Genomic DNA, 18,639 nt, shown 5'->3' with positions numbered 1-18,639 from the left:
CTGAAGTTCAGGAAATATGTTGCTGATACACTGTGATTTAGTATGCTTCCAGATGTAAACAATTTAGCAGCAACCAATCATTGCTGTTCTGTTTTAAACTGGAAGTACAATAGTAACTCTGCGTTCAGATTTCTAACACTCTGTAGCCAAGTGGGTAGTCCCCCTTTCCCCAGCCTCAAATATTGGAGTGGGTGATTTTCAGTGGGACCACTGTATGTAAGGAAAGATATTAAATATTCCCTTTCCCCCACTGCATTATCCATAATTATGATACCCCCCCGAAAAAGCTGTGATTTAGGTTGGAAGTGGGAAAAAAGAATATAAATGCAATATTATTTTGAAAGGGAAGGGTTAAAGTGGTTCCAAAAGATGAGAGACAGAGCATGGAGAAGGAATCACATAGAGCACAATATAGAATGGCTAGAGCAATCTAAATCTGTCAGAATAGCACTGTGATAGTCCAGTGCGGGGAATTTTGCAGCTATTCTGTTGAGGTTTTTTTAAGTTGAATTTTCTGAGCTCTGGGGAACAAATGGAAGCCAAACAGAGAAAACATAAGATGGGGACGTTTTATTCACAGTGTTGTTTATATGCCCCATAAAAAGCAAGTGATCAAAGCATGACTATATCACAATAAGTGACCAGAGTGGAAGCAGCCTTAAGCAGAAATATGTCTCACTCCCCACCCCCAGCCCAGTAACGTTTAATTCCACCTTAGCTGTGCCACCCAAACCTGAAGCTGTATGTGGGCAACCAGGTTTCAGTTTTATTTGGTTTTTATGTTGCGCATCATTTTGCACTCCAATGTATTTTCATTTTATTACAAATTACAGGGTGCTACAGTAACCCGAGGACGAGTACCTTTTCTGCCAGTGGCTTCTTTAGGCCACTTCCAGTCTGTGACAATTTTGTTGGGATTCAATCACATACCAGCAAATTCAGGTTGCACAACTGAGGTAGATTTTGCGTTCTTGCACAATAAACCTGCTTCCCCCCCAGAATTGGATTTTTTTGCAGTAAGGAAAATGACAGGAAAATACACTGGCAAGTGTTGGATAACAATTGCTTGATGCAATGTGACATCATATAACCTCCTTGCAATCAAATCAGAATGAATGCTGAATAAACAGGTATTCTAAACAGGTAGTCTGGAAGTGATCTTAGCTTGGACAAGCCATCAACAATTTTGTACCTGCCACTGAAAACAAGTAGAACCTTAATTGCCAATCTGCCCTTTGAATGTGGAAAAATTCTTGGAGAGGCTCCAGTAAAGTGATTCAGTCAAAACTGTATACTTATCCTTCAGAAACATTTCACTGGAGTTTCAGAAATTATTTGCAAGCCAGTTTCACTATGTAGGACACACACACCTAATGCCTAGATGACCTGCCAGGGGTGTAGTTGTCCAGGGGGACTTAGACCCCTTACCTTTTTGGGAGCAGGATCCCAGCATCCTATGAGCCAATCAGCCTTAAAGGAGAGTGTGTTAGCCACTGAGAAGAGCCTTCCAACATGCTATCCTGTCCTTTTCTGCTGATTTGGAACCAAACAGAGTGAAAGGAGGTGAGTCAGCCACTAGAAGACTGTTCTCAGAGGCTAACATTCCCTTTTCATGCTTATTGGCTCCTAGGGATGTCTGCATTAATAAGGATCTCATTCTCAGCCCAGCAAAAAAAAAAAAAAAGATGGGAGAGGGCATGGTTGTCATGATGACTATCATGAAGGGACCCTGCACTTTTGAATTTGCCACTACCCTACTGTGACCTGTTGTATAAATATGAACATGCACACATACACACACTTGTACAAAAGGTGAAAGAAAGGAATGTTTAGGCCTTACCTGCTTTGGCAACTTCCTGAACAGGTACATCAAGCTCTTGGGACATGTAGCCCAAAACAGAGAAGATAGCAAAGCCAGCCAAGATACTGGTGATGGCATTGCCCACAGTGACTATAAATGTATCCCTACAGAATAAAAAATACAGGAGCTGGATCAGCGGTCTCTGGCTGAGACCCTACAGCAGTGACAGGGAACTGTTTTGAGCCTGAGGGCCACATTCTTTTCTAGGCAACCTTCTGGGGGCCACATACCAGTGGTGAGCAGAATAATGAATGTGGAATTTACATTTAAACAACAGGCTAGTTTCTCACATTCAGACATCCCTCTCTGTCCTCCATCCCGGCAAGCAAGTAGCATTATCCAAGTTCAAGGACATGTTCCAGGCAGGCAAAAGCACTCAGCAACAAAGTCATCCAGTTAGTGCAAGGACTTGTGCTTGCGCAACAGGACCCTCTCCCTGCACACACACCCCATATCAACTCTCCTGGGATTTCCCCCAACCCTCCAGCAGTTTGGTGGGCAGGGAGAGAAAGTCCCATTGTGCAGGAAGAAGTTCTCCTTACACTAATGGGATGACTTTTTATGTATAGTTTATTATGGTTTTAACATGATTACAACAAAACAATACAATCCCTTGTTCCCTCCCCCCATCCCCTTCTCCCTCATGCCCTTTTCTATTTCTTTACATACATTTTCATTTCTTATGCTCAGTTGTTTAACATGTTATGCAGTGTTCAGGTTCATATGCTCAGATAAGGGTTACAATAGGTAAGTGTCAAAGGTCCCGGGTTAACAACTATTGAATTGGAGACGTGCCTGCTCCAGAAACGCACTCTATATTTCTTGGAAGTTTGACCTTTTGTGTCGTTTATAAAGCAGAATTTCCTCATGGGCTGCTAATTGCAGAAGGTTTTATATTTAGTTTTCTGTGTTTGGTGTGATCTGAGCTTTCCAGTGTTGAAGCACTAATGGGATGACTTTATTAGATACAACCCTCAAGGAAGATTCAAAGCAAGGCTGGTGAAGGATGTGGCTTGGGATGGTGTGTACCCTATGGGGAGTCCCAAGGGCCAGACAGAGAGGACTAGAGGGGTGCATTTGGCCCCCAAGCCAGAGGTTCCCATCTCTGCCATACAACGTATCTAGGAAGGCATGAAAAGGAAAAACTAGCCCTGAACCAATTGGCCCGTATCAGGTTGCCATGTTTGCAATCTGTTAAGATCTAGTTACATGCTATTGTGCTGGACTAAGGTTTACATAGAGAACTTAAGAAATATGTCACCTATAGAGCTATGAGGAAATATTTCTGGCTGAGAGAAAGGAGTGGAAACAGAGATATTGTGGGATCTCTATGCTGATTTTATTTGAATCCCCTGAAAAGCAGTCCTGGCTTCTGAGCGCTGAGCATCTCTGCTGCTAACTTAGAGGGGGAGGTGCGGGGGAGCTCAGAGCAGTGTGGGTGCAGAGGCAGGACCATTGGATTGGCACAGCACTGAGCTATCCGCACCTCACACCTCCCCTTCTCAGTAAGCAGCAGTGATGCTTGGTGTGCAGAAGCCTGGTCCACAACACTGCCCTGCCTTTGTCGCCTCACCAACCGCAACTGGAAAGCCCTTCCCTCTGCCATATGTGAAACAGCAACCAACAGCTGCTTCAGACTCCTTTGTAAAGACATCACTTTTTGCCCAGGCTTTCCCTGATCCATCAGATTGAACCCTGTTTTTAAATGCTTTTATACTACTTTTTACTGGTTTTATGTTTTTTATTTTAATAATATTGTTTATTGTTTTTATGTTGCATAGAGATTTTTAAAATATTAAGCTGTTGCTTTGAAATTGATAAAATAATAAAATTAAAATCAATGGAAGAAGTTTGGACTAAGTTAAGTGTAACAGATTTCAATGGGACTAAGGTGTAACACCACCCATACATTTAAAGCACATCCCATGCACATTTAAAGCACATGCCATCCCCAAAGAATGTTGGGAATTGTTAAAGGTGCTGGGAACTTGTAGTTCTATGAAGGGAAAACCACAGTTTCCAAGATTTGGGGAGGTGGGCGTCAAGGGCTTCAAATGTGCATTGGATGTGCTTTAAATGTATAGTATGGAACTGCCCTCAGCCTGGACCCAACCCTATGTTCCCATTCCACTTGTTTTCTAGCTGTTGCATATTGTCTCCTTCCTCTTACTACATCCATGATGCATCTGCCACTCTATACAGCTTCTGTTCTAGGAACAAGAAACATTGCTAAGAACACATTGATCAATAATCACCTATGTATTCCCTCTCCATTACATGTTAAACTGACAAATGTACCTATAAATATTCTGGTGGAAGGTATTATATGAGGCAAAGGTGAGAAGTCCCCCAAATCCTACTCCAAGAGAGTAGAAGATCTGTAAAGCTGCTTCAATCCACACCTGAAATGGCGTTGAAAGCAAGAAATAAAGGAAAAGTCCATTGAAATACAGGGAAGTCAAGACTCTGCGTTGAATAATAAAATAATTAATTCATCTATATATCAAAGGTTTTTCTAATGATGATCATGTGCCAGGTATCTCTTACAACAGCACTGGCCCAATGTAAAGTTGAAAAAGACATTGCTTCTAGTATAGAGACTGTTGAACCTTCCTTTCACAGAATATCCCACCTCCATCTTCTCATGATGATGGAACCTTAAGGAAGAACTTTGCCAAAGCACCAGATCTGCCAATGTCTGCACTCATCCGTTACTGAAGTTAAATGGTTGTAAAGGGCTCTGAAAGTGCCCAACATTGTGTGTCTCCCACTGTAAGTGCTCTCCTTGTTCCCTCGAAGCATGCAAATCCCCCCTTTGCACATTATAACAGAACTGTGAAGCAGGTAAGCACAAATTATACTTTTGCTTTTTCCTCTAATCTGCAACAGAATCCTGTTTGGATGGACCCACCCAAGTACATTTTGAGATTCTATATAGGCCATATAGTAGATCTCAAGATGAATTAATGCATTGGAAGAGGGCATGGTGCAGAGGTAGAGCATGTGCTCTGTACACAGATGTTCTGAGTTCAATCCCTGGCATCTCCAGTTAAATGACACCCTGGAGAGCAGCTGCCAGTCAGAATAGACAACAATGGGCTTAAATTCAGATGTGGCTGAATGACAACTTTAATCAGCCCTAACAAGTACAGCCAATGGCCAGAAATTATGGAAGCTGTTGTTCAGCAATATCTGGAGAGCCAAAGTTTCCCCACACTTGGACTAGAATGACTCAGTATAAGTTCAACATGAGGAAAGAGCAATACTGACAAACAGTGGGGGAGCAGGAATATTTTGTCGAGTTTATTGGGGAGTATGGGGTGGGGGTGGGCACTAAATAGACAGTTGCTGTTAATGACAGTAGCAACACTTCTAATATAACATGTTGTTCCAATTTCAGCGAGGTATATGTTACACAGATGGATCTAAAAAGCTTTTCTTACATAATCTGGAAATGCCACCTGACTTATCTTTGCAAGGACTGTTCAGCTAGTGAATACATCCATGGGAGCCAATTAAGACCCGATTGGTCTATCCAGCCTATAAACTTTATTTTAAAATGAAAGCCTTTTTCTTGTGCATACACCATGCTTGAGGAGCCCCCTGCTGCACACATCTGCCTTCAACATGAAAATTACTTGCATGTGGCAACCAAAATGGCAGGTATGTGTAATTAAGCTCAACTCTACAGTGAAATCACATGACATAAATCTCACCTTGGGAGACAGCAAGAGGTCAAACTGGGGTGTGAGATAGAACTTGATTCCTAACCAGGCTCCTTCTAGGGTCACACCTCGAATCAGGAGCATGATCAGGATGAGGTAAGGAAACGTAGCTGTGAAATAGACAACCTGCAAGAGGAGAGTGGCATTTGATTGAAGCTGCAGTTGCTAATTTCAGTAGCCAAAGAAAAGATGAAAAAGGTTACTGTATACAGGAGAGCTCCATAGAGATCTTGCACTGCTCCATAGACTATGCAGTGCTGTTGTCATGTGTCCTTAATGTCCAGCCAGGGTAATGTAAGGATTAGAGTTTCAGACTAGGACCTGGAAGACCAAGGTTCAAATCCCCACTCAGCCATGAAACTCACTGTGTGACCACGGGCCAGTCACTGCCTCTCAGCTAGTCACTTTCAGTGATGGAGAGTCTACCACCATGAACTTGCTCTTGCCATCAAGGAGTTTCTCATAACGATCAATCAAAACCTGTTCTCCTCTAACTTAAGATCATTAGATCTAGTCCTGCCTCCTAAGATAGTACAGAACAGATATGTGCTCTCCTCTGTGTGATAGGCCTTCAACTGCTTGGAGAATGTCATCATGTTCTCAAGCAGTCTTCTCTTCTCCAGGCTAAGCACACCCAGCTCCTTCAACCGTTCCTTATAGGCTTTGTTTGCCGTTATCACTGGTCACCTTTCTGGCCCCCATTTTAACCCTTTCTAATTTGTCTATATCTTTCTTAAAGTGCAACACCCAGAACTGGGCACAGTACTCAGGAATATGTTGGATTAGTGTAGAATAAATTGGAACAATTACTTTTAATGACTTGGAAACTATGGTTCTATTAATGCAGTCTAAAATCTCATTAGCCCTCTTTTTTTGCAGCTGCTTACACTGACTTCCAGTGCACGGAGGGCAATAGGTGACTATTGTTAGGTAATGACTCCAGCTGGGTGTGGGAGGAATCTGAGACTGTGCTTGTTGCCCCCACCTGTCCCCATAGCCTCTCCTGTTACTCTCCATGTGTTAGAGGGCTGAGCATCTACAATGGGGAGGTGGTTCTACTTGTGGAGTGTGAAGCCAACCCTGCCCCCCTGACATTCTGCCCCAATGTATGGAGAGTGGCTATCCCTCTACATCGCACAGGAAACGTATGAGGGATACTGTCTGGATATGGTATTGTTACTTCTGAGCTATCCTAACATATGAACATAGTGTTTGCATACCATATTTTCAAACTCTGGATTGCTCTCATCCTAGCTATTTTATTTAGCAGAGGACAAATGTGTCTAGCTAATGATTCCAGAACAAATATAACTTCAGTCCCACTGGTGTCTGCTGATGATTCATATTTACCTTTCCAGAGGATTTGACTCCCTTTAGAATACAGAGGTACACAATGACCCAGGCAAGGAGGAGGCACAGGCATAGATTCCAGCGAATTCTCCCAGGATCCCCAATCCCTGAGCTCTCTTGGATGTGTAGGACATAACGGCTAGGGCAAAAGAAAACCGATGAATAGACAGGAGCGTCACTCATCTATTAGTAAAAGTGATGGCAAATCTGCCTTTGAAAATCACCTAAATTAAGAACATAAGAATAGCCCTGCTGAATCAGGCCACTGGCCCATCACAATCCAACATCCTGTTCTCACAGTCACCAACCAGATGCCGATGGGAAAGCCCATTAGCAGGACTAGAACAGCAATGTGTGATGAAGCAAGTAAGAGCAGTTTCAGACATGATGACCCACAGGCCATCAGAGCTTTCTGCTGCACATATGCATGGTGAAACAGACATTGCTATGTGATGATACATACCCAGACAGGATACACAAAAGCAGCCTTTGCCAACCTGGTGTCCTCCAGATATTTTAGACTGGAACTCCCATGCTGCCTGGTGCCAATGGGCATTGTACTCCAAAACATCTGGACAGCACCAAGTTTGGTGAAGGCTGCACAAAAGGATGTCAAATTATAGGATATTTGCCTTGTGTGGGGCCTTTAACTTCTCTGCCTAAAGTGTCTTTGACAATAAGGAATTCAATCATTTCTTTTGAACAAAAGTGAACAATCCCTTCATGGGTTGAAAACAGTCTCTCCTCCTTTACTTTAGTATATTTTAGCTTTACATGGATTGAAAGCTTAGTCAGTCAGGCTTTCATAATTCACAATTCTCATAATAAATACTAGCAGAGAGAGAAACAAGTTGCGCATGGAATAGCTTGCTAAATACGACCAACAGATCTACATATTTGTTAGTGAGCAGCCAGTCCATGGAATGTTTCAAGGGCTGTACTATGAAGATTATACAACAAAGCCATCCATTATAACATCTAGAGCTGGGATCCCCAATGTGGTGCCTGAAGGCAATATGGTACCCTCAGACACCCGTCTTGGTGCCTGCCAAGGTTTCCTGCCACTCCCATTTGGCATTTCTATTTTTTTAAAAGGCTTTTTGTTTCAGGATTGTTTTTTTAGCTTTGGGGGGACATTTGGTTGGGAGGGTTGCCTGCTTGTGCTTTTTTGTGTGTTTTATTTTGGGTTTTTTGAGGGGGAAGGAATACAGGTTATGGAGTGGGGGTGGGGTTCTGAGAATTGCCACTTTTTCTTTGGAAAAATGTGTATTTTATGGTGTCCACAACAGTTTCTTAGATTTCCAAATGTGCTCCTAGACTAGGCCAAGGACCTCTGATCTAGAGCTTGCATCTCTCAGTCAGGTCTGATAGGGGAAACATTCTTGTCATCGCTGATCACCGAAATTTTGCCTGGCCTGTTGTACTTGCCTCCAATATTCCTCACTTGGGCTGACAGTGTTAGAAATGTTGAAAGGAACAGCACCATTCCATGTGCGCATTACATGGTGGTCCAGGCACAGGTCTGTGTTCCACCAGTTGCCGCAGTACTGCCAGGGCAAGTTTTTTGTCAATGAGGCAAAGAGGTAGAATAGAACATAGGCAATGATCATGTTATAGTAAATGGCCACCAAGGAGACAATTAGGATGGTGGCCATGCCAACACCTAAAAAGAAACAGAAATGATAGATTAATATAATGGAAGCAACGCAAGACTCAGGAAACTCCCTGGAGTGCAGCTGTTGCAGTGTTTACAGCACACATTTCAGTACCTGAAAATCTGAGGCAGCCATTACCATATAGATTGGCACCTGACCACTGAAGCAGTGGTTGCACTGGTTACATGATGCATATAGATGGATGGACAGACCAGTCTATTTCCAGTCCATGGACGTTTTTCATGTGTTTATACATCCATTCTGTCCCATTTCCACATTAATTTCCAATTTTTAAAAAACAATCCCTACTAAAGTTAATATTTAAATATGTATTTTTTTCACAAATTACATAAGAACAAAAAGAAGAGCCCTGCTCTATCAGACCGTTTAGTCTGGCATCCTTTTCTCACAGTGGCTAACCAGATGCCTATGAGAAACCCACAAGCAGTACATGAATGCAAGAGCACTCTCCCCACTTGTGGCATTAGTCTGGGAAGTGTGGATAAGATCAGTTCATACTGGAATTTGCAAAGAACAAATTCCTTAAGCATTCCTATTCATCAATAACCATCAACTTCAGTAATTTTATCTTAACTATTATATTAGTCACAAGCTCTAGTGTATTTTGTTGTGTTTAAAAGCACACACGTGATGTGAAAATATCAGCCACATTAGGGTTTCCAGCATTATGGTCTCTTCCCTCTCAACCCAGAGATCAAGCCTGGGCCATTAAAAGGTCTGAAACTACAAAAGAGAGGGTGCTTTTGTTTGCTGCCCTGGGCTCCTCCTGGGAGGAAGGGCAGGATATAAATCTAACAACAACAACAATAATAATAAACTTTGCAAACCATAAGAGTAAATGAGTTTCTATGTTTGTCCCACAATGGGTAAAGACAGCAGCAGCTGCTGCAGCTGTGCCTTTGTACTGACAACCAACCTGGATTTTCTACGATTCAGGAGAGGAGGTGATGGAAACATAAAGGAAGAAGAGTACCGCCTTGCACACACACACCTTTAAATAGTGGGCTTATCTTCCAAACAGCAAGCGGCCCCAGGCTTGAGAACTGGCCCAGTGACAGCTCCATGAAGAAGATGGGAATCCCACAGATTGCCAACATGATGAAATAAGGAACAAGGAATGCCCCTGCAGGATATAAAAACATGGCACAAGACACAGTGGGCATGACCGGAAATTGGGTGAAGGTGGGAAAGTAACACAGTTAAATGTGAGCACTTTAAGCTTGAACAAAGTGTATCTTCCCTATATATCACATAATCATTGAGCTGGAAGGTACATCAAATATAATCTAGGCCACCTCCTGTTCAATGCAGGATCAACAGTGCAGGATTCAACTACAGCATTCCTGGAAGATGACCATCCAGCTTCTGCTTAAATCCTTTCAGCAAAGGAGAGCCCACCACCACCTGAGGCATTCTGTTCCACTGTTGAAAAGCACTTACCATTAGGAAATTTCTCCTAATGTTTAGGTGAACTCTACTTCCCTGCAATTTTTACCTACTAGTTATAGTCCTGTCCTCTGAAGCAAAACAGTACAAGTCTGCTCCATCTTCTGTTTGACACCTTTTCTGATATTTGAAGACAGCTATCATGTCTTCCACACATATTACGTTCTCCAGTTTAAATACGCCCAGCTTGTTCCTCATAGGACTTGGTTTCCAGACTACCCTAGTTGCCCTCCTCTCACACACCAGTTTGCCAATGTCCTTCCTAAAATGTGGTTCCCAGAACAGGCCACAATACTCCAGATGCAGCCTGACCAGTGCAGAATGGAGCAGAACCAGTACTTCCCAGGATGATTGCACTGCCTTTTTAACTTATCTTCATCACAAGTGCTCCCAGGCTACATCTTGGGGACTTGACCTGTATCTTTAAAATCACAAATGAAGCAGGAAAGGGAACACCTGCTTACCTTCCTCTTTTCTTGCTGCTTATTCTAATGAGGAAGATTCCAGGGGTGTAGCAAGCAGGCAACAAGATGGGAAAGAAAAGGGCAGAATATGATGTGCTGCTCCAGCACGTGGGGCACTTTCACATGGCAGCTTATTGTGGACTTGGTGCTGCTTGTGCAGCATGCACATTTTGTGCAGCATATACACACAATGGCATTCACTTCAAAACCCCATTCCATTCTTCCCCCTCCTGTTTAATCCAGATTTACTATTTCCATGGAAAATTCAATAAGTAAAAACAAAACAAAAACATGGAAACAGTAAACCTGGATTAAATGGGAGGAGGAAGAATGGAATGGGATTTTGATGTGGATGACATTGTGTGGATACTGCAAAAAACTTGCATGCATGAGCAGCACTGACTCTACAATACAATGCCATGTGGAAGACACTGCAAATTCCCAAGCTGCCACCTGGCAACTCTATTTCATGGCCTTAGCATTGGAGGCAACCCTCATAAAGAAGTCCATATCCTTCCTTAGCATCATAACTTGTTTGTGAGAGGGACATGGCTCAGTGGTAGAGCATGTGTTTTGCGTGCTAAAGGTCCCAGAATCAATCCCTAGCATCTGGTTAGAAGCATCAGGAAGCAGGTAATATGAGAGATCTCTGGCTACATACACACTGGCTCCAGTGCATCTCCAGCTCTGTTTTGTGAATCTGGGTGCACACGACATTGGCATTGCTCCACCCCTTTCTTCTCCAAGAACTCAGAATTTTATCTTTTGATGTATTTTCCATCCAAGCCAGTTTCACTCCAATTTGAACACTGTTTGATCAATCAAGGGTTGAGACTCCCAAGGGGTCCACAATGGGAGCACTTTGCTGGGGGATGGTCCTAAATCTCTGATGCCAGTGGAGGAGGGGGATTAAGCAGGAAGAGATGGTACAGATGGCAACATTTAGGCTGTGTACATACTAGTCGCCTACAGCAAAGTGCTTTCATTAGCCACACCTGGAGGAGGAACAGATTGATCTGCTGATCAGTTCTGAAATCTGTTTGAAGCTGAATTTTTTTAAAAATGCACTCAATTGATTCCACCAGGTTTTACAGTAAAAAGTGGCAGAGTTTGATTAGTGTCATGTACCCCATTTTCAGAAGAGAGTGGTGGAGACGCACTGGAACTGGCAGAACAGAGAGTGACTTTCTGAACTTAGAGACAGAAGTTCCTAGAGAGGATCCTGTAATGGCTGGGCACAGTTAGGTTTAATGGAAGGGCAAAGATTCATTAACCCAATGATACTATTGTTTGCATTTGCACTAATCTTGCAGTGTAGGAAATCGGGGAGCCCGCACAATGATCATAAGCTGTTTTACAGAAACCTTCAACACACCAGAAACACTATTTCATCTTGATGGCAATGGTTTAATGGAAGTGGCAAAGGAAAGTGGAACTTCTGGAATATAGCAAGTGTGGTAAACACAAAGGGAAAAAAGGGAGTGGAGTTGGACAGATGAAAACTTCACCAATAGGACTGGTAGTGGGTGGAGGAGTGGAGAAACCAGAGACAGACAGCAGGCTTGTGGAAACACATCCAAGTGTAGGGATGTACACCAGAATGTGCAAAATCAAATTGAAACGCAACAAGAAAAAAACAGCCTCACTTTGTTTCACTCTTGCAATGTGTACATAGCCTGTCTCTACCTGAGATCCTGGGGAGAGCCACTGACAGTCACAGTAAACTGTCCTGGACCAGAAGGACAAACAGTGCGACTTGGTATAACACAGCTTCTTATGAAGCAGAGAACTGTTGTTAAACTCTTTTGGCAGGTTGGAAACTGAGACACAGAAAGGCTAAAAGACTGGCACAATCTGGGTACTTAGAGGATATAGCAAGAATTTCAGTGTGAAAGCTGAATCCTCTAAATTACTGCAAGATCGCCTGGAGTGACTGTGATTCAGCCAAGAACCCAATTAAGGTCTAAAGTTAGTTTCCTAATCATTGGATTAAAAAAAAAACCTAGAATTGCCAAAGACTGTCACCTCTATATTGCCCATATTTTCACATTGGCATTTTTCGGCAGACGCCTAGGCATTACAAGATTTTCTGTTAATTCAAAAGGTTCAATTTCTACTCTACTGAAAGCCAGGCAATTTGTCAGAGAAAAACAATTCCACCCACCATTCTTAGAAAAGAAATCTAAAGACAGTATCATCATAAGCCAAGTGAAAGATTCAGCTGAGCGGAATCATTACTTATCTTAATTCTGTCAGCATTCTGGGACTGACACCCCCACTACATAAGCAAAACATTCCTAAAGATTTTCAATGATTGATTAGAATCTTTTTGTTGTTTTTCTTGTGCTGTCCTTTTACATCTTGAATTCATGCAAGCTGCACTATCCACTGACTCAGAAGGATGTATGCCACCTACTGATTCATCAGCATTACTTTTGGAAATACACAGGACATTTGGCAGAGGTGTCCGGCATCATGCTGGAGCCTGCATAAGAATAAACAATTCATATTGACTGGTAAGCCTGTTCCTTGACAAATATGTCCTTCCTGCGACATGTAGCAAATGGGTCAAAGAGGACTAGCACCCATGCATATAATGCACAGTATAGGGCCGTGTGTCCTTTCATCCAGCACTGAGCTGGATCAATATACAGGAATTTGAATTTGCATGACCATGGGTTGAATTTATATCTGGCAGTTTTTGTTGTGAGCACCCTATTTCCATTTTGTTATTTGAAAAATTAAAGAGCCATAAAGCAGAATCATAGCCTAGGCAGAAATTCTTTGGATACCAGCTCAACATCACATGTGTCCCTGGTGTCTTTTATATATATTAAAAAACCTCCATTCCTTCTTCCCAGCTGAAAGTTTCAGAGATGCAGGTGTGCATGACATTTGGGCTGGGGTGGGCAGTGTATGCCTCAGATCAATGTCTTCTATGCAATCTGCAGAGAGACAGTAACCTGGCACGCTCCCTGGGGACTTGTGCATCAGCCATAAACAAATGCACATCTACCCCAAGGGATCTCCATCCTCATTTGTGACTCCATGCTGGGGCAGGACATCAGATGCCAGCTTGGCGTGTTTGCTGATACTGGTTGTGGGTACAGGCAAAACAGCCATCCGCTGGAGTCCTGTGCCATACTGTCCTTTTGTCACTTCCTGCTTTGTTGAAGATGCTGCTGTGAGAGATGTACAACTCCCCTGCCTGCCCACTTCTATTGTCAGTTTTCCATTTAGATATGCAGCTCTTCACTATAAACCATCAAGGCCATGGCAGCAGCCCACAAAAGGGCACGTAAGAAAACCAGCATGGTCTAATGCTTACCTCCCCCATTCGTGTAAGCCCGGTACGGAAACCGCCAGACATTCCCCAGTCCAACGCAGTAGCCAATACAGGACAAAAGGAAATCCAGCTTGCCTGTCCAGTTCCCTCTGTCTTCAGGGTACTCAATCTCCAGGTCACCATCTCCTTGATCACTTGGAGTCATTAACAAGTCTGGAATCACTGGCTGACAAGGGGAAAAAGAAACAAAAAGATGAGGAAATTAAAGACAAGTTTGACAGAGCAGGGAGAAAGAAATGCAAGGGAAGTTTCAGAGAGAGCAAGGGTGAATGGCTTTTTTGTTTTTGTTTTTAAAGGGGGCTTGATAGAAGCTAGAATATCATATGTGTTATATATGTATAAAACAGGGATAGGCCCTCCAGATGTCATTGGATTACAACTTCCATGATCCCTGCCCATGCTGGCTGAGGCTGACAGAAGCTGCAAAGGAAGACTTGCCTCTATCATGGGCTGAGCAAAGTCTGGCTGCTGAGCCCCTCTCCCATACCTCAGAGGTCCTCAGTGGGAGTTGTTGCCTGGTGACACTGGGAAGACTGAGAATGAGGGCCAAATGTGCTGCCTGAATAAACCTGGCACTGTGTCATTTCTGATTATCTGTGTTAACCTTTTTCAGTGTGATTGTATTGTGCAAGTCTTTTGTCAGCCAGTTGGAGAGCCTCATAGGGGCTATCTTACGGAATAGGAGTATTCTAAATAATAAAATAAATAAATAACCAACGTCTGGAGGGCTGCAAGTTGCTCACCCCTGCCATACAAGATCAGTCCTTACCAATTCAGTCACAACCACAGTGAGCTTTGGTCTGGTTTACACATACATGCTCATTGTTCCATGCAGCATCAGGTGGCAACTTGCATGTGTGTATCAGCCATCACAGATTGAACACCTCAGACAGGTTTTTCCTATCCCCTCACATTGCCCCAATGCCCCCCCCCGTGGAGTCAGTTTACGCCTTTCAGCAATGAGTCACAGAGGGCCAGTTCACACAGCTGGCAGCCTCCTGGAGCTGCCTCATCTCTGAGCTCAGCTGGGCTCAGGCGGGGGCATTGCTTGTATGAACCAAAACTCCCACATTGAGGAGTAGAACAGTTGTGTCATTTGTGAGCAGAAGAGCACAAAAAGGCAAATGAGTAATTACAAAATATTATTAAATATTAAATGAATGAAACAAGCTTTTTGAGACATTTCTGTGCTGTCACCTCCAAACATAAAAGCAATCTCCAGTGAAATGTTTTTTTAAAAGCCGGTTCTTAACACATCCCAATAAATCCTGCAGCTATGCCAAGTAGACAGCATTCAAACAAATAGTAGGGAAATTTTTCTAAAATGCCTGAACATTATACCTTAACTATGTTCCTACTGTGCTTAGTCCCACCTTAGTATTTTTTCTATAAATGAAAAGCTCTTACATGCCATTTGGGAAATATAAGCTGAAAGCAAAGGAGAAACATTAGTCTGAGTCTAAACGTCTAATGTGAAGATGGTTATGTGCTCACGATGAATGGACACAGGAAGCTGCCTTATACAGAATCTGACCATTTGCCCACCTAGCTCCATATTGTCTACACCAGAAATAGCCAATGTTGTGGCCTTCAGAAACTGTTGGAACTACACTTCCAATAATGCCTAACAATTGGCTATGCCTACTGGAAATGATGGGAGGAAGAGTCCAGCAACATCTAGAGAGCACCACATTAACTACAATTGGTGTACTCTACACTGACTGGCAGTAGCTCTCCAGGGTTTCAGTTCAAACTAAAGTTTCACCCAGCCCTACTTGGAGATTCCAGGGATTGAATCTGTGATCTTTGGCATGCAAGCATGTGCTCTGTCATTAAACCATGACCTTTCCCCCCGCACAACCCCGCTATTCCTACTAAGATGGAGCTTGTCTAGAATGAACCCGGGTCTTTTTGCACCTGAAGTGAGAATCATGCCCCTTGACCAAGAATAGCCAACATGCTGCCCTCAAGTGTTGCTCTCATCATTCCTGACCATTCACCATGCTGACTGGAGCTGTTGGAGATGGAAGTTTCACAAAATCTGGAGGGGACCACATTGGTTGCCCCTTCCCTGGACCTACAATCCCTCTTGGGCTTTCCAAGATTTTTTAAAATTAAAACTGAGATGCCTGCTTCTTGGGGCTGAATAAAAAGAGAGGTGATGGGGCTCAGTCTTATCTGGAAACCACACATTCTGACTGGGAAGCTCTACCTTAAAATCCTTGGCATGAGGGGACAGGCTCTGGCTACTCAGTGGCGAGTGAAAGGCCCACTGCCAATACTCAGGAGAACTCTTTGATTGTTATTATTAATTTATATCTTCCTTGAACACAGTTCCAGACTGAACACTGGCTCAAATTAAGCGCTGTTCCTTCTCTTTCACCAATAGCTGCCCCTTCAAGCTACAGTTATAGCAATGTTCCTTTTGTTCAGTTTCCATGGAGACAAGTGAAGAAAGTGTAAGTGAGGAAACTGGCCTGATCATGAAGCACAAATTTACCTGCCATATGCTTACAGGCTCTTGTGTTTACATATACACATCTCTGTGCTCAGCCCCAATTATAGAAACATGCCTCTACATTGTCAGACTGGCATCATACTGGTATGTAGACACGTATGTGCATGAACTCACTTAAACAAACACACTGATGTACAGATGTAATTCTGCACCACGAATCATTAAAAATAATTCCAAAACCAAAAGACCCGGAAGCGTCAGAGTGCACTTGGAGTTCCGCCTCCAGAAAGAGACCCCATTAAACTCCTGGAGAAATGCAGACCAAACTGCCAGGTCCGCCTTAAGGGCTGCTGAAACTCTAACGTGGTGTCGGGGATGTGATAGTCCTGACATTGCATCATACACCCTCCAAAGGAAGGCGCATCCAGGTGCTACTACCCTGCATGCCCTGATGAGTACCGCCTGATCCATCACCTCTCCTACCCACACGGCCAGTCGGTAAATGACTTTATTCCACAACATCTCTGTTCAGTGCGCTACACCCCTTTTGACAGTGCAGTTGCGATGGTTCGGCATTGTGGGATTGGTGCACTGATGGGGAAATGTGATATAAAGTCAGCGTTCCACCTCCTGCCTGTCCATCCTGACAACCACTTTTACAAGCACTAGGACAGGCAGGACATATTAATTCAAACAGAACATCACCTGCAGGTCCTGCAATATAGTTTACATCATCGAGTGCAAAAGACCAGGATGACATATCCAATATGTAGGAAAGACCACAACTGACCTATGCACGTGCTTCAGGAACCACAAGTCGGCAATCTTGACCAAAAAAAGTGGAGCAACCAGTTGCAAAACGTTTTAACATCAAGGGTCACAGCCTGTTGGACTTTTCCATAACAGCGATAGAGATGCCAGCAAATCCAACAGCACTGACCAAAAGGGAGAACTTTTGGATATACTCTCTGGACACATTAGCACCACATGGCCTGAACCTCGAGGACAGTACCAGCACTACTTAGCTTCTGCAAATGAAGCCCCTCTGAGCATTCCATCCTCAAAGCTCTATAACTGCCACCTTGGTAACAGCATTTGTATGTTAGCAGCTGATGATGGCGGAAGCTGAAACGTTTTGTTAATATAATAAAAACCTCTGTTTGGTTAATCACAATAACATATATATATATAGACAAGTGTGTATGCAAGCAAGTGCATTATCACATGAACACACACAAGACTGTAATAATCTAACCCTAACACAAAAAAGCAAAAAGTAGCTAAATGAACAGGACAGTGCCAACATCTTTATAAATTAAGCTAACCTGGGGGAAAGCTACTGGGAATACCCTTCGTGCGTCTGTATTTTCCTCTGAGGATTATCACAACCATTTACTTATTTACTGAACATATTTATATGCCACCTCTCCTTCAAAAGACTGTCAAGGTAGTTTACAATGCAACGTTTTGCTGAAATACCTCTTCCCTGTGGCCTCTGACACTTTAGAGATATATTTTTAGGACCCTCTCTAGTTGTGAATGTAATTTGTTTTAAACTGTTTTAATATTGTAATTTATATTGTTGTGGCCAGCCCTGGGATCTTCTGGTGAAGGGTAGGTAGTAATAGTAATAGTAATAATTCAGTGATCTAAATAATATTAGCAATGTTAAACAGCCACAAGATAAAATTAGTTCAGGCCAAAGCTTTCTTAAAAAGCCACATTTTAGCTGCTCACTGAAAAGTGAGCAATGAGGTAGCCATATGGCTTTTTCAATAGACTAGGGGCACTAGTCAACAAAAGCTATCTTGTGTCACTATCTGCCAAATTTCAGACAGCAGGGCCACAGTCGTTAAACAAGTGCTTGAGCATGCTTATCAGGAAGAAGGCAATCTTTAAGGTATCCTGTCTGCAGATCATTTAAGGCCTTAAAGTTAAGACCAGCACTTCAAATTGAGCCTAGAATCAAAAATCATAGCCAGTGCAACTGGACCAGCATTGGGATGATGTGATCAGAATGCCTCACACAGTCTGGAAGCTACATTTTGAACCTACTGAAGCTTACAAATGCTTCGCAGAGGAAGACAGCCGTGAACAGAACATATTATAATAATCTAAACTGGGCACAACAAAGGCCTGAATAACTAGCCAGTCTGATTTCTCCAGCTAGGAACCCAATCAGTCAATTATGATGAAAAGCACTCATGGCCATTGCTGCCACCTGGTAATCCCGTAGTGGTGCTGGATGCAGAAACATTCCCAAAGTGTATACCTGATCATTCAGGGGGAAAGCAGCCCCACCCAGATCAGGCT

General features: G+C 43.0%; 1 protein-coding gene across 1 annotated transcript in view; it reads right to left on the bottom strand.

The window, feature by feature from the left end:
- SLC6A7 (solute carrier family 6 member 7) overlaps positions 1 to 17,384 on the bottom strand; it is a 32,720-nt gene extending 15,336 nt beyond the window's left edge. Inside the window, exons 1-8 of the mRNA XM_061621943.1 lie at positions 17,348 to 17,384; positions 13,851 to 14,030; positions 9,604 to 9,735; positions 8,365 to 8,599; positions 6,937 to 7,075; positions 5,578 to 5,712; positions 4,160 to 4,263; positions 1,841 to 1,965 (exon numbers count right to left, since the gene is read on the bottom strand). Of these exons, the coding sequence (XP_061477927.1) occupies positions 1,841 to 1,965; positions 4,160 to 4,263; positions 5,578 to 5,712; positions 6,937 to 7,075; positions 8,365 to 8,599; positions 9,604 to 9,735; positions 13,851 to 14,030; positions 17,348 to 17,384 (1,087 nt within the window). The remainder of the gene's footprint in view (positions 1 to 1,840; positions 1,966 to 4,159; positions 4,264 to 5,577; positions 5,713 to 6,936; positions 7,076 to 8,364; positions 8,600 to 9,603; positions 9,736 to 13,850; positions 14,031 to 17,347) is intronic.
- Between the last annotated feature and the right edge of the window lie 1,255 nt (positions 17,385 to 18,639).

Source organism: Rhineura floridana, chromosome 3 (assembly GCF_030035675.1).
Source record: "Rhineura floridana isolate rRhiFlo1 chromosome 3, rRhiFlo1.hap2, whole genome shotgun sequence".
Classification (NCBI taxonomy): Eukaryota; Metazoa; Chordata; class Lepidosauria; order Squamata; family Rhineuridae; genus Rhineura; species Rhineura floridana.
Note: the sequence above shows the minus strand (reverse complement) of the source record. Positions and strands in the feature narration are given on the sequence as shown.